This window comes from Pseudophryne corroboree, chromosome 1, assembly GCF_028390025.1.
Source record: "Pseudophryne corroboree isolate aPseCor3 chromosome 1, aPseCor3.hap2, whole genome shotgun sequence".
Taxonomy (NCBI): domain Eukaryota; kingdom Metazoa; phylum Chordata; class Amphibia; order Anura; family Myobatrachidae; genus Pseudophryne; species Pseudophryne corroboree.
In genome coordinates this window covers 641746920-641764062 of record NC_086444.1, presented here as the reverse complement: position 1 = coordinate 641764062, position 17143 = coordinate 641746920, and the positions used below count along the sequence as shown (strand labels likewise).

The 17143-nt window shown below is 46.2% G+C and overlaps 1 protein-coding gene across 1 annotated transcript in view; it reads right to left on the bottom strand.

Moving 5' to 3' along the window:
* Positions 1–13890: 13890 nt before the first annotated feature.
* LOC134905218 (coiled-coil domain-containing protein 17-like) overlaps positions 13891–17143 on the bottom strand; it is a 122930-nt gene continuing 119677 nt past the window's right edge. The window contains exons 12-13 of the mRNA XM_063914614.1: positions 15651–15761; positions 13891–14128 (exon numbers count right to left, since the gene is read on the bottom strand). Of these exons, the coding sequence (XP_063770684.1) occupies positions 13988–14128; positions 15651–15761 (252 nt within the window). The 3' untranslated portion in view covers positions 13891–13987. The remainder of the gene's footprint in view (positions 14129–15650; positions 15762–17143) is intronic.

The following is a 17143-nucleotide window of genomic DNA, read 5'->3' as shown; positions in this document are numbered from 1 at the left end:
AGAGGGAAAAAATTACATACACAGGGAGATAAATTTAGGGAGGGTAGAGGGAGATAGGGCTAGATGATTTGTATGAGTGGGGTACAGGCAGGAGTTATACAGTGAGGGGTAAAGGTGGGCAAGCTAGAGGGAGACATGGATGAAGGATGGTTAGATGGTTCAACTGCTGATAAGGAAATATAAGAAAGTCGAGGAGAAAGAGAAGAGGAGAGACAGGGAGAGAGGGAGGGAGGGCAGATGTGACAATACAAGAGAGAGGGATAGACGTTGTTGCATGAAAAGTACAGGGATAGAAAAGGAGGAAGAGGGAATAGACAGAGCGAGACAGACAGAGGGTATTGGGAAGTGATGAGTGACAATAAAGAGGTAGTATGTTGGGGAGAGGAACAGGATATGGGTGAAAGAGATTGAGAGACTGGAAGAGAGATATTGGGAAAAGCGTAAAAGGAAGGAGAGAGATACGACAGTAGGAGAGAGAGAGAGATAGTGAGGAGGGAAGAGAATAAGACACATTGGAGAAAATGGGATAGATGCATGTGGCATTTTACTTGATTTTTTTCTTTCTAAATGTTTGTAGTTATTTTAATAATCTTGGTCAGTTAAATTAAATACAGTATGTCCAACATCCCCAACATAACACTATTCCCAGAACCTATGGTGCAAATCGTACCTTGTGCCCTGGCCTCAACAGTCTTATAAAGGATGATTGCACAAAGGAGGGAAATGCTGAAAATGCCCATTATAAAAGTCATATTCTCCAGGGGAGCATCCTAGTGACCCCCTGCCCCGTAGCTCAGGCTCACTCCTACTTCCCCTCATTCACCATCCTGCTCCCGATCACTTGCACTCACCTTCCTGCTCCATCACACTTACCTTCCCGCTCCCCCGCACCAGCACTCACCTTCCCACTCCACTGCACCCGCACTCACCTTCCTGCTCCACCACATTTACCTTCCCGCTCCCCCACACCCGCACACACCTTCCCGCTCCCCCACTCCCGCACTCACCTTCTCGCTCTTCACTGCACTCAGGACTCCAGAGCATTTAGCAACATTTCTCTGACATTCACTAGTTGCGTCTGGCCGCCAGGCTCAATCCGTCTGACCGTCGATCTCTAGGAATACCACTACCACCATGGCGACCAAAGGCACTGCATGGCATGTAGGGAGTTGTGGTTTTTCATTGGTGATGACAACAATGCCGCATGAAAGGCAGAGCTGTGTATTACGGGGGGTGATCGCCATTATTCCTCCCTGCTGGATCCGCCAGTGGCTGTGTCATATCGTTTTTGTGCTCTGAACTTTATTTATACTCTATTTCCATTCTAATGGTGCCCTCCTATTCCCTATGTAAATCGTCATTCACAATTGATTTAACTTATATCACAGTTTGAATTTAATTCTGATATTCCAATGCAATGTGACAAGAGGCACATGTGGAAGGTCTGTGAAATGAAGGGTTTGTGCAGTGCAGCAAGTTATGTAGAGTATGGCACATGTGGAAGATCTGTGAAGTGAAGGTCTGTGCAATACAGAAAGTCATGTAGAGTATGGCACATGTGGGTGGTCTGTGAAGTGAAGGGTCTGTGCAATGCAGCAAGCCATGTAGAGTATGGCACATGTGGAAGATCTGTGAAGTGAAGGTCTGTGCAATACAGAAAGTCATGTAGAGTATGGCACATGTGGGTGGTCTGTGAAGTGAAGGGTCTGTGCAATGCAGCAAGCCATGTAGAGTATGGCACATGTGGGAGGTCTGTGAAATGAAGGGTCTGTGCAATGCAGCAAGTCATGTAGAGCATGGCACATGTGGTAGGTCTGTGAAGTGAAGGGTCTGTGCAATGCAGCAAGTCATGTAGAGTATGGCACATGTGGAAGGTCTGCGAAGTGAAGGGTCTGTGCAATGCAGCAAGTCATGTAGAGTATGGCACATGTGGAAGCTCTGTGAAGTGAATGGTCTGTGCAATGCAGCAAGTCATGTAGAGTATGGCACATTTGGGTGGTCTGTGATGTGAAAGGTCTGTGCAATGCAGCAAGTCATGTACAGTATGGCACATGTGGAAGGTGTGTGAAGTGAAGGGTCTGTGCAATGCAGCAAGTCATGTAGAGTATGGCACATGTGTAACGTCTGTGAAGTGAAGGGTCTGTGCAATACAGCAAGTCATGTAGAGTATGGCACATGTGTAAGGTCTGTGAAGTGAAGGCTCTGTGCAATGCAGCAAGTCATGTAGAGTATGGCACATTTGGGTGGTCTGTGATGTGAAGGGTCTGTGCAATGCAGCAAGTCATGTAGAGTATGGCACATGTGGAAGGTGTGTGAAGTGAAGGGTCTGTGCAATGCAGCAAGTCATGTAGAGTATGGCACATATGGAAGATCTGTGAATTGAAGGGTCTGTGCAATGCAGCAAGTCATGTAGAGTATGGCACATGTAGAAGGTCTGTGAAGTGAAGGGTCTGTGCAATACAACAAGTCATGTAGAGTATGGCGCATGTGGGTTGATCTGTGAAGTGAAGGGTCTGTGCAATGCAACAAGTCATGTAGAGTATGGCACATTTGAGAGGTCTGTGATGTGAAGGGTCTGTGCAATGCAGCAAGTCATGTAGAGTATGGCACATGTGGAAGGTCTGTGAAGTGAAGGGTCTGTGCAATGCAACAAGTCATGTAGAGTATGGCACATGTGTGAGGTCTGTGAAGTCAATGGTCTGTGCAATGCAGCAAGTCATGTAGAGTATGGCACATGTGGAAGATCTGTGATGTGAAGGGTCTGTGCAATGTAGCAAGTCATGTAGAGTATGGCACATGTGGAAGATCTGTGATGTGAAGGGTCTGTGCATTGTAGCAAGTCATGTAGAGTATGGCACATGTGGAATGTCTGTGAAGTGAAGGGTCTGTGCAATGCAGCAAGTCATGTAGAGCATGGCACATGTGGAAGATCTGTGAAGTGAAGGGTCTGTGCAATGCAGCAAGTCATGTAGAGTATGGCACATATGAGAGGTCTGTGATGTGAAGGGTCTGTGCAATGCAGCAAGTCATATAGAGTATGGCACATGTGGAAGGTCTGTGAAGTGAAGGGTCTGTGCAATGCAACAAGTCATGTAGAGTATGGCACATGTCTAAGGTCTGTGAAGTGAATGGTCTGTGCAATGCAGCAAGTCATGTAGAGTATGGCACATGTGGAAGATCTGTGAAATGAAGGGTCTGTGCAATGCAGCAAGTCATGTAGAGTATGGCACGTCTAAGGTCTGTGAAGTGAAGGGTCTGTGCAATGCAGCAAGTCATGTAGCGCATGGCACATGTGGAAGATCTGTGAAGTGAAGGGTCTGTGCAATGCAGCAAGTCATGTAGAGTATGGCACATTTGAGAGGTCTGTGATGTGAAGGGTCTGTGCAATGCAGCAGTCATGTAGAGTATGGCACATGTGGTAGGTTCTGTGATGTGAAGGGTCTGTGCAATGCAGCAAGTCATGTAGAGTATGGCGCATGCGGGAGGTCTGTGAAATGAAGGGTCTGCAATGAAGCAAGTCATGTAGAGTATGGCGCATGCGGGAGATCTGTGAAATGAAGGGTCTGTGCAATGCAGCAAGTCATGTAGAGTATGGCGCATGCGGGAGGTCTGTGAAATGAAGGGTCTGCAATGAAGCAAGTCATGTAGAGTATGGCGCATGCGGGAGATCTGTGAAATGAAGGGTCTGTGCAATGCAGCAAGTCATCTAGAGTATGGCAAATGTGGAAGGTCTGTGAAGTGAAGGGTCTGTGCAATACAGCAAGTCATGTAGAGTATTGCACATGTGGGAGGTCTGTGAAATGAAGGGCCTGTGCAATGCAACAAGTCATGTGTAGAACATTGTAAAAGATGCCCGTAGGCATGTGCTCTAAAACAGATGGTTCCAGGGAGGCTGGCAATATAAGGTGCTTTATCTGATGATATTCAACAGTACACAGTACCTGCACCTATTCCTGGTATCATATTAAATTCTAATAACTACTTTCCGGATGTAGAAATAAATAAGTTAAATAAATAAGCCTTTGAAGATTTGTCCAGAGTATGGAAGCTTCCAGAAATCTTGTGCCAATGTGTCAATGTAGTCATCATTCGTGATTTCCTCAAAGGGTAGCAATGAGTAAACCGCCATATCAAAAATGGCTTAGAGATGTGTCAGGGTCCCTCGAGCGGTGGCTCCAGGGACCTATATTGAAAGAATTTCAGTCTGCCTCTACACCATGGATTAGGATTGCCTTGTTCCAAACTTAACCATTTTACTCCCTCTCAAATATACAGAGATACTCAGCAAATACAGCTGCAGTTCCAGAATGGGTTTGTTGTATCGACCCTATTTAGGTCAACACTCATTAGGTCGACCACTATTGGTCGACAGGCACTAGGTTGATACCTTGAAAAGGTTGACATGGTCGGCAAATCGTCAAGGAAAAGATCGACATGGAAAAAGGTCAACATGAGGGGTTTTTTTGTGTCATTTTCTTCATAAAGTGACCGGGAACCCCAATTAGTGCACCGCGTCCCCTCGCATGACTCGCTTCACTCGCCATGCTTCTGGCAAGGTGCCTCGCTCTGCTACCGCCGCGCTTGGCATAGGTTACTATTCCCAATCGATGTTTATGTTGAGCGTAAAGTATGAAAAAGTTCAAAAAAAGAAAAATTGTGAAAAATGAATGTCGAGCTTTTCATGTATCGACATTTGCCATGTCGACCTAATGCCCATGTCAACATTTTCCAGGTGTCGACCTAATGCATGTCAACTAATAGTGGTCGACCTAAGTTAGGTCGACCTAAGGACCATATCCCATCCTACCTGCTAGGGAGTTTGAGTAAGCACTGCTCCATTTACTCATTTGAAGGCTATTGGGACAGACATTTATTCCCTGTTAATAGAATGGAAAAACTGGCATCTTGTATATTAAAGGAGAATTACATGCTGACTACTATCACCACCACAGATCTACTGTTTGGCTGCTGACACTGTGTCATCTATATTTATCAAATATATTGGTGTTTTATACACTGGTTCTGTTCCCATTAAAGCATTAAATTATTAATAAACCACTGGTATTATTATCAGGATTCCTGTAGGAATAATTTGATGCATCCAGAGGCTGGGAGCACCAAATATTAATCGTCCTAGGACACTACCAACATTGTAGATAGCTGAATACCTATGCTTCGCTATGGGATGAGGATGGTAAATTAGAATGATAGTTGTTCGTTAATTTACGTTGGTTGGAGATGTAGTATATAGGCATATCTTGCTTCCCTGACGCACTTTGTGCAGTGGCCGGGTCCCCTTTTTGTTCCCCCAAGGGACCCTGCTCTTCCCACTATATAACTCTTAGTCTGTGGCTTCCTGCTGCCTTTATTCCCCTCCTCACATCATGTCAGTGCCCCTGTGAAATTATTGATTTATTTACAGTTTCTTATATAGCGTAGTACATTATGTATCTCCTGATATACTCTGTGCTGCTGGGAGAGCGTGCTACTTCCACTATATAACTGTCAGTGTGTGGGTTCGTGCTACCTCTATTCCCCTCCTCACATCATGTCACTGGCCCTGTCACATGCAGCCCTGTCATCACTGACATATCATCCATGTCCTCATATAGTCTGTGCTGCTGGCCCACCCCTAGGGGTGCTAGTGGTGTGTTACCCCCACAGTGTTTGTTCCCAGAGTATAAGTCATATGTGTAGCAAGTTTGATGTAAATTGATTCAGGCATTCCAGAGTTATGCTCTTTGCTGAAAAACTCTGTGCTGCTGCCTCACCCCTAGGGGTGTCTTACCCGCACAGTGTTTGTTCCCAGCTTGTAAGTCATATGTGTAGCAAGTTTGTTATAAATTGGTCCAGGCATGCAGGAGTTATGCTGCCTCCTGAAATGCTCTGTGCTGCTGTCCCACCCCTAGGGGTGCTACGTGTGTCTAACCCCACAGACTTTGTTCCCAGATTGTAAGTCAGATGTGTACCAAGTTTGGTGTCAATAGCTCCAAGCCTTCCACAGTTATGCTGTCTGCTGACATACTCTGTGCTGCTGTCCCACCCCTAGGGGTGCTAGGGGTGTCTGATGTGTGCTGAGCGTGTGTGTGTGTGTGTGTGTGTGTGTGTGTGTGTGTGTGTGTGTGTGGGGGGGGGGGGGGGGGGGGGGTGATTTGGTGGGACGGGGCGCTCATTTCACCAAGCGGGTGAAGTGAGCGACCTGCTAGATTGGCATGCAGGCCAATCTAGCAGCAGCGATAGCGATGCGCGGGGCTGCGCATCGCTGTCGCTGTGAGGGGTACACACGGAATGATCGCTGCTTAAAATGTAAGCAATCTAGTCAGATTGCTTAGATTTTAAGCAGCGATCGCTCCGTGAGTACCCCTCTTTAGAGTCTTAACTAATTCAGTAGGAGGTCTCTAGGGAGAGGCCCAACGCGTTTCGTCACTCAGCCATGAAGAAGTCTGAGAGACGAAACGCGTTTGGCCTTTCCTAGAGACCTCCTACTGAATCAGTTAAGACTCTTAAGCTTTGTTTTATCTATTTGGAGTTATCTGTGTACAGCATCTCGATTTTACAGGATTTTTATTCATATGTATATATTTTTTTAAAACCCTTTCTTGTCATTTTTATAGTAAAATAATAAGATTTTACTTACCGATAAATCTATTTCTCGTAGTCCGTAGTGGATGCTGGGACTCCGTCAGGACCATGGGGATTAGCGGCTCCGCAGGAGACAGGGCACAAAAATAAAAGCTTTAGGACTAGGTGGTGTGCACTGGCTCCTCCCCCTATGACCCTCCTCCAAGCCTCAGTTAGGATACTGTGCCCTGACGAGCGTACACAATAAGGAAGGATCTTGAATCCCGGGTAAGACTCATACCAGCCACACCAATCACACCGTACAACTTGTGATCTGAACCCAGTTAACAGTATGACAAACGTAGGAGCCTCTGAACAGACGGCTCACAACAATAACAACCCGATTTTTTTGTAACAATAACTATGTACAAGTATTGCAGACAATCCGCACTTGGGATGGGCGCCCAGCATCCACTACGGACTACGAGAAATAGATTTATCGGTAAGTAAAATCTTATTTTCTCTGACGTCCTAGTGGATGCTGGGACTCCGTCAGGACCATGGGGATTATACCAAAGCTCCCTAACGGGCGGGAGAGTGCGGATGACTCTGCAGCACCGAATGAGAGAACTCCAGGTCCTCTTTAGCCAGGGTATCAAATTTGTAGAATTTTACAAACGTGTTCTCCCCCGACCACGTAGCTGCTCGGCAGAGTTGTAATGCCGAGACCCCTCGGGCAGCCGCCCAAGATGAGCCCACCTTCCTTGTGGAATGGGCCTTGATAGATTTAGGCTGTGGCAGGCCTGCCACAGAATGTGCAAGTTGAATTGTGCTACAAATCCAACGAGCAATCGTCTGCTTAGAAGCAGGAGCACCCAGCTTGTTGGGTGCATACAGTATAAACAGCGAGTCAGATTTTCTGACTCCAGCCGTCCTTGAAATATATATTTTCAATGCCCTGACAACGTCCAGCAACTTGGAATCCTCCAAATCGCTAGTAGCCGCAGGCACCACAATAGGCTGGTTCAGGTGAAACGCTGAAACCACCTTAGGCAGAAACTGAGGACGCGTCCGCAGTTCTGCCCTGTCCGAATGGAAAATCAGATATGGGCTTTTATACGATAAAGCCGCCAATTCTGACACTCTCCTGGCTGAAGCCAGGGCCAGTAGCATGGTTACTTTCCATGTAAGATATTTCAAATCCACCGATTTGAGTGGCTCAAACCAATGGGATTTGAGAAAATCCAAAACTACATTAAGATCCCACGGAGCCACTGGGGGCACAACCGGGGGCTGTATATGTAGTACTCCTTTTACAAAAGTCTGGACTTCAGGAACTGAAGCCAATTCTTTCTGGAAGAAAATCGACAGGGCCGAAATTTGAACCTTAATGGACCCTAATTTGAGGCTCATAGACAAATCCTGTTTGCAGGAAATGTAGGAATCGACCCAGTTGAAATTCCTCCGTCGGGGCCTTCCTGGCCTCACACCACGCAACATATTTTCTCCAAATGCGGTGATAATGTTGTGCAGTCACCTCCTTCCTGGCTTTTACCAGGGTAGGGATGACCTCTTCCGGAATGCCTTTTTCCCTTAGAATTCGGCGTTCAACCGCCATGCCGTCAAACGCAGCCGCGGTAAGTCTTGGAATAGACACGGTCCCTGCTGAATCAGGTCCCGTCTTAGAGGTAGAGGCCACGGATCTTCCGTGAGCATCTCCTGAAGTTCCGGGTACCAAGTTCTTCTTGGCCAATCCGGAGCCACGAGTATCGTTCTTACTCCCCTTTGCCGTATAATTCTCAGTACTTTTGGTATGAGAGGCAGAGGAGGAAACACATACACTGACTGGAACACCCACGGTGTTACCAGAGCGTCCACAGCTATTGCCTGAGGGTCTCTTGACCTGGCGCAATACCTGTCCAGTTTTTTGTTGAGGCGGGACGCCATCATATCCACCTTTGGTTTTTCCCAACAGTTCACAATCATGTGGAAGACTTCTGGATGAAGTCCCCACTCTCCCGGGTGTAGATCGTGTCTGCTGAGGAAGTCCGCTTCCCAGTTGTCCACTCCCGGAATGAACACTGCTGACAGTGCTATCACATGATCTTCCGCCCAGCGAAGAATCCTTGCAGCTTCTGCCATTGCCCTCCTGCTTCTTGTGCCGCCCTGTCTGTTTACGTGGGCGACTGCCGTGATGTTGGCCGACTGGATCAACACCGGCTGACCCTGAAGCAGGGGTTTTGCCAGGCTTAGAGCATTGTAAATCGCTCTTAGCTCCAGTATATTTATGTGAAGAGACATCTCCAGGCTTGACCACACTCCCTGGAAGTTTCTTCCCTGTGTGACCGCTCCCCAGCCTCTCAGACTGGCATCCGTGGTCACCAGGACCCAGTCCTGTATGCCGAATCTGCGGCCCTCTAACAGATGAGCACTCTGCAACCACCACAGAAGAGACACCCTTGTCCGTGGAGACAAAGTTATCCGCTGATGCATCTGCAGATGCGATCCGGACCATTTGTCCAGCAGATCCCACTGAAAAGTTAGTGCGTGGAATCTGCCGAATGGAATCGCTTCGTAAGAAGCCACCATTTTTCCCAGGACTCTTGTGCATTGATGCACAGACACTTTTCCTGGTTTTAGGAGGTTCCTGACCAGTTCGGATAACTCCCTGGCTTTCTCCTCCGGAAGAAACACCTTTTTCTGAACCGTGTCCAGAATCATTCCCAGGAACAGCAGACGTGTCGTCGGGGTCAATTGAGATTTGGGAAAATTCAGAATCCACCCGTGCTGTTGCAGCACTACTTGGGTTAGTGCTACTACGTCCCCCAGCTGTTCTCTGGACCTTGCCCTTATCAGGAGATCGTCCAAGTAAGGGATAATTAATACGCCTTTTCTTCGCAGAAGAAACATCATTTCGGCCATTACCTTGGTAAAGACCCGAGGTGCCGTGGACAATCCAAACGGCAGCGTCTGAAACTGATAATGACAGTTTTGCACCACGAACCTGAGGTACCCTTGATGTGAAGGGCAAATTGGGACATGCAGGTAAGCATCCTTGATGTCCAGGGACACCATAAAGTCCCCTTCTTCCAGATTCGCTATCACTGCTCTGAGTGACTCCATCTTGAACTTGAATTTTTGTATGTACAGGTTCAAAGATTTCAGATTTAGAATAGGTCTTACCGAGCCGTCCGGCTTCGGTACCACAAATAGTGTGGAATAATACCCCTTTCCCTGTTGTAGGAGGGGTACCTTGACTATCACCTGCTGAGAATACAGCTTGTGAATGGCTTCCAATACCGTCGCCCTGTCTGAGGGAGACGTTGGCAGAGCAGACTTTAGGAACCGGCGAGGGGGAGACTTCTCGAATTCCAACCTGTAACCCTGAGATACTACCTGCAGGATCCAGGGGTCCACCTGTGAGTGAGCCCACTGTGCGCTGAAATTCTTGAGTCGACCCCCCACCGCCCCTGAGTCCGCTTGTAAAGCCCCAACGTCATGCTGAGGGCTTTGCAGAAGCCGGGGAGGGCTTCTGCTCCTGGGAGGGAGCTGCTTGGTGCACTCTCTTACCCTTTCCTTTGCCTCGGGGCAGATATGACTGTCCTTTTGCCCGCTTGTTCTTATAGGAACGAAAGTACTGCGGCTGAAAAGACGGTGTCTTTTTCTGTTGGGAGGGGACCTGAGGTAAAAAGGTGGATTTCCCGGCTGTTGCCGTGGCCACCAAATCCGATAGACCGACCCCAAATAATTCCTCCCCTTTATACGGCAATACTTCCATATGCCGTTTGGAATCCGCATCACCTGACCACTGTCGCGTCCATAAACTTCTTCTGGCAGATATGGACATCGCACTTACTCTCGATGCCAGAGTGCAAATATCCCTCTGAGCATCTCGCATATAAAGAAAAGCATCCTTTAATTGCTCTATAGTCAATAAAATACTGTCCCTATCCAGGGTATCAATATTTTCAGTCAGGGAATCCGACCAAACCACCCCAGCACTGCACATCCATGCAGAGGCGATAGCTGGTCGCAGTATAACACCAGTATGAGTGTATATACTTTTCAGGGTAGTTTCCAGCCTCCTATCAGCTGGATCCTTGAGGGCGGCCGTTTCAGGAGACGGTAACGCCACTTGTTTTGATAAGCGTGTGAGTGCCTTATCCACCCTAGGGGGTGTTTCCCAGCGCGCCCTAACCTCTGGCGGGAAAGGATATAATGCCAATAACTTCTTTGAAATTAGCAGTTTTCTATCGGGGTTAACCCACGCTTCATCACACACTTCATTCAATTCCTCTGATTCAGGAAAAACTACAGGTAGTTTTTTCAGACCCCACATAATACCCCTTTTTGTGGTACTTGCAGTATCAGAGATATGCAAAGCCTCCTTCATTGCCGTGATCATATAACGTGTGGCCCTACTGGAAAATACGTTTGTTTCTTCACCGTCGACACTAGATTCGGTGTCTGGGTCTGTGTCGACCGACTGAGGTAAAGGGCGTTTTACAGCCCCTGACGGTGTCTGAGACGCCTGTACAGGTACTAACTGGTTTGCCGGCCGTCTCATGTCGTCAACTGATTTTTGTAACGTGCTGACATTATCACGTAATTCCATAAACAAAGCCATCCATTCCGGTGTCGACTCCCTAGGGGGTGACATCACCATTACCGGCAATTGCTCCGCCTCCACACCAACATCGTCCTCATACATGTCGACACACACGTACCGACACACAGCAGACACACAGGGAATGCTCTTATCGAAGACAGGACCCCACTAGCCCTTTGGGGAGACAGAGGGAGAGTTTGCCAGCACACACCCAAGCGCTATAAATATATAGGAACAACCCTACAGAAGTGTTGTTTCCTTTATAGCAGCTTAATATATCAATATCGCCAAAAAAGTGCCCCCCCTCTCTGTTTTTTTACCCTGTTTCTGTAGTGCAGTGCAGGGGAGAGTCCTGGGAGCCTTCCTCGCAGCGGAGCTGTGCAGGAAAATGGCGCTGTGTGCTGAGGAGATAGGCCCCGCCCCCTATTTCGGCGGGCTCTTCTCCCGGTGTTTGTGAGACCTGGCAGGGGTTAAATACATCCATATAGCCCCAGGGGCTATATGTGATGTATTTTTAGCCAGAACAAGGTATTATCATTGCTGCCCAGGGCGCCCCCCCCAGCGCCCTGCACCCTCAGTGACCGCTGGTGTGAAGTGTGCTGACAACAATGGCGCACAGCTGCAGTGCTGTGCGCTACCTCATGAAGACTGAAAAGTCTTCTGCCGCCGGTTTCTGGACCTCTTCACTTTTCGGCATCTGCAAGGGGGTCGGCGGCGCGGCTCCGGGACCGGACTCCATGGCTGGGCCTGTGTTCGATCCCTCTGGAGCTAATGGTGTCCAGTAGCCTAAGAAGCCAATCCATCCTGCACGCAGGTGAGTTCACTTCTTCTCCCCTAAGTCCCTCGTTGCAGTGAGCCTGTTGCCAGCAGGACTCACTGAAAATAAAAACCTAATAACTTTTTCTAAGCAGCTCTTTAGGAGAGCCACCTAGATTGCACCCTGCTCGGACGGGCACAAAAACCTAACTGAGGCTTGGAGGAGGGTCATAGGGGGAGGAGCCAGTGCACACCACCTAGTCCTAAAGCTTTTATTTTTGTGCCCTGTCTCCTGCGGAGCCGCTAATCCCCATGGTCCTGACGGAGTCCCAGCATCCACTAGGACGTCAGAGAAAAAATATTTTCATTTAAGTATATACACTCTAATGTGTTGATAAATTTGGTAGAATCTGTGAGTACCACACCGTTGGTCGCTAGAACCCCTATTCGGTGTTCCTATTATTATTCTCTGCAGCAACATACTATTGCTGCCTTTTTAGGGGACAGCTGATGCCCAGATATTTGGGATTGTGATTATATACTTTTGGAGTAATAGTCTCATAAGTGGCGCGGCATTTCTTTGCTATTATATATATATATATATATATATATATATATATATATACTGCATAGTGTCTGCACGTCCGTTAATCCATAGAAGCAGCCCTGGTACCCTCTGTAGGATACCCCATACATGGGGTCCGCAATATAGAAGTTGTTCAGGGGCACTCAGGACATAAGAGTCTCTACATGCAGGTATGCGGACAACGTTTTGAAAGTTTAATCTTTCGTCTTCAGGACACAAATTATACAAACAAAGCACTCACCATATATCCCCTGCAGCAACCCCATATGATCCGGCGTGCATTCGAACTTAGACCTGCGTCGGAAAATGACGTTACTGATCACAGGTGTAGACTGCACAACCCGGTTAATTAAAATATACAGGCTACATATATGGCTATCATAAATAGCAAACAGAATATCAAAAGTCACATAAGTTACATTAACACATACAATCGATGTAACAAATGCTGCACATAACGAAACATTGTGATCAATATAAAAAGAGTACATTATATTAAAGCCTACAACAACGGACTAATAAAAGACCACAGCATCAGAAATACGCTTATTAAGTACAAACTCCATTATAGAAGGTACTGCAGCCCCCTTTGTTCATTTAACCCCTTAGGGGCCAGGGTTTGCAATGTGTGTATCCATTTTGCATCCCGTTTTAGCAAATTCAAAGAGAGATCTCCACCCCTACGATTCACAGGGATGTGATCAATGATGCGGAATCTTAAAGTTGCCAAGCTGTGTCCCTCTTGTAAAAAATGATGGGACACAGGTTGGTCACTAGAACCAGATTGTAGAGCTGCTCGAATAGACAACCTGTGAGGCGCCATATGTCGATGTTTACCATTTTTGCTATCATTCGGAGTCAGCGGTCAACTCAAACAATTTTCAAAATGTTTTCCACATTTTGATTTATTTTTGATGATCAAGGCCTTCCGGGACGTTCATCATCTTTGACATCCTCAAGACTGCCACTAAATCTTTTCTACCACTCAAACATACGTGCACGTGACATACAATCTGCCCATAAGCCTCAGTTAGTATTTAATTAGCTTTATCACACCTATGAAAATGTGGTTATTCACAAAATTATAAACAAAGACATTCTTTTTGGATGATATACATACTGTATACATTGGATGTCTGAATATGTTACTATACAGACAGAACTAGAAGTATATGTTTCCCTGGCCTCATATATATTTGCCCACCATAGTTATCACATGGCTTACCATAACTATATTATTAGTGTCACAGTCAGTGCTTGATGCCTAGAACCAGTTTCGGTACACACCTTAGAAAAGCGCTGCACCCCAAAGGGTTAAGGGAATAGAATACATTTTTGCCTGTGTGGTGTTACTCTTTACGAGATATTAATACAAATATCACAAATACATTTCCTTTATTTCAAATACAAAAATATAACATTTTCACAAATAACCAGTCAAATCATTATCATTTTAGCTGCAGTTTTTAACAAAGTCACTGCGTCATTATCCTGTCCCTTGAAGGCGGGGAATCTACACTGTCCCCATACATGGGTTGCATGTTCGGGAAAAGGTATGAGGACGAGTAGTAGGGTGATGGAAGAGTAATTTCCTCTGTGTGGAAATATGCTGCTGTCTGTAGAACGAAACAAAACAATGATAAATAATGTGTCATTTAAATCTTCATATGTTACTAACATCTACATATACAATCCATTTTACATGTGTTTGTAATGTGCACTTTGCAGTCCTTCCAACTTGACTTATTTCATCTGATACACAATGCTCTGTTTCCATTCTTCAGGATTTTGTTCCTCTCGCAGTAACCTGGGATACTTTTATTAACTGAAGTGAATGGGTTTTACATATTTATTCAGCAGTTATGTCATTGATCCCAGATTACTGTTATAGTTATGCAACAGGAATAAAAGGATCAGAGCACTGTGTATGTGTATGAATTCAGATGTGTCATGTTGGAAGGGATTGGGTATGGGTGACCACCAGTCAGCATACCGACACTGGGAATCCGGCATCGAGGCGGCCGGTGGGGAGGGGGAGGTGCAAGCGAAACAAACCCCTTACATGCTCGCTGCGCTGGCCACAGGTTTTATTCCCACTCTATGGGTGTTGTGGGCACCTACGAGTGGGAACAGTCCCTGCTAGTAAGCATGCCGACTGTCAGGATTCTAAGGGGGTGGTATGTAGGGGGAGGTAGTGATCGCGACCCGTTATATAAATGTGTGTATAGACGCTGGTATTTTGGATGCCATGTGACTAGCTGTGGTCACATGACCATACCAACCAATGAACTAAGACTCAGATAAACCTGACTCCCTGGTTAGTATTGCTATGGATACCTGACTACCAACCAATGGGATTCCGCAGCTCCGGTCACGTGACCGAACCAGATCACATGACCGGAGATTGTTGAATGAATGAACAGGTTTATAATACTTTTTATTGCTCTGTGAAGCTCGTTTTTATTGATCAATATATGTAATATGATGTGGGACCAGTAAGAATATCAGTTTATTATTTATATATAATTATCCTTGACAGTTTGTATAATTATTGAGTCACCTATTAGATAACCCAGAGGAGTATATAAGGAGTCCCCAACATACTCTGGACTACATGCTCCTGAGGAAGCTGAAGGACTTTACCAGCGAAACGCGTTGAGCACCACTGACCGATTGGGCCAGCTCTAAGCCACTTGAACTTGATATTATTTTGGACACTGCAGCACTATCTGCCAGGACAAGCCCTTTTGCCTCCCATATCAATGCCTACATGGACGATTAATCTATGGGGACAGCAACCTATCCATGGTAATTGCTGCTTATTCAAGTGATTCATGTTTCCTTACAAGTGCCCTAGTCAAGCAATATATCTATACAGAAAACTCAGTGGCTCTATGTATTGACTGTGCCCTTTTTATATATGCATCATAATCCATCTTTTATTTTGTCTTAATAAATTGTTAATTATATATACAAAACATCATTTTATTATTATTTTTTTGACAGCCAGCACTGGTACCCCTATTGTGTTTACTTGTTTGGTATAGGGGACTTCTCCCATCCCCATACCTGCTGCCGTTGACAGCGCACCTGAAAAAATATATACTTTTCTTTCTTAATATATTGTATAGGACTTACCAGAGGAGGGTATTTATAGAATACTAAATTGTTCATGTCAATAGGGTAAGAGCTCTGTATGTCGGCATCCCTCGCATTTACAAGGCGAAAATATAACTCTGCACTGTCCAGCTAAAAAAAAAAAATTAGACAAGTATAAAAATAAACTAGCATAATAAAATAATACATGCAAGGACAGGTTATCATTATAATATTAAGGACTGTCACTATCTGTTTGCTGCTTTTGCCTATAGATGTTATGTGGATGTGATGTCACAAACCTGAGACTGGAACTTTTCAGTTCAGATTAAATATACAGTTTAGCTCATTTAAAACTGCAGTTATGTGTGTTTAAAAAAATAAGAATTTACTTACCGATAATTCTATTTCTCGTAGTCCGTAGTGGATGCTGGGAACTCCGTAAGGACCATGGGGAATAGCGGCTCCGCAGGAGACTGGGCACATCTAAAGAAAGCTTTAGGACTACCTGGTGTGCACTGGCTCCTCCCCCTATGACCCTCCTCCAAGCCTCAGTTAAGATACTGTGCCCGGACGAGCGTACACAATAAGGAAGGATTTTGAATCCCGGGTAAGACTCATACCAGCCACACCAATCACACCGTACAACTTGTGATATGAAACCCAGTTAACAGCATGATAACAGAGGAGCCTCTGAATAGATGGCTCACAACAAGAACCCGATTAGTTAACAATAACTATGTACAAGTATTGCAGACAATCCGCACTTGGGATGGGCGCCCAGCATCCACTACGGACTACGAGAAATAGAATTATCGGTAAGTAAATTCTTATTTTCTCTGACGTCCTAGTGGATGCTGGGAACTCCGTAAGGACCATGGGGATTATACCAAAGCTCCCAAACGGGCGGGAGAGTGCGGATGACTCTGCAGCACCGAATGAGAGAACTCCAGGTCCTCCTCAGCCAGGGTATCAAATTCATAGAATTTTGCAAACGTGTTTGCCCCTGACCAAGTAGCTGCTCGGCAAAGTTGTAAAGCCGAGACCCCTCGGGCAGCCGCCCAAGATGAGCCCACCGTCCTTGTGGAATGGGCTTTTATTGATTTAGGCTGCGGTAATCCTACCGCAGAATGCGCCAGCTGAATAGTGCTACAAATCCAGCGCGCAATAGACTGCTTAGAAGCAGGAGCACCCAGCTTGTTGGGTGCCATCAGGATAAACAGCGAGTCAGTTTTCCTGACTCCAGCCGTCCTGGAAAAATAAAATTTTCAGGGCCCTGACTACGTCCAGAAACTTGGAATCCTCCAAGTCCCCAGTAGCCGCAGGCACCACAATAGGTTGGTTCAAGTGAAAACCTGAGACCACCTTCGGGAGAAACTGAGGACGAGTCCTCAACTCTGCCCTATCCATATAGAGAATCAGATAAGGCCTTTTACATGACAAAGCCGCCAATTCTGACACACGCCTGGCCAAGGCCAAGGCCAACAGCATGACCACTTTCCACGCGAGATACTTTAGCTCCATGGTTTTAAGTG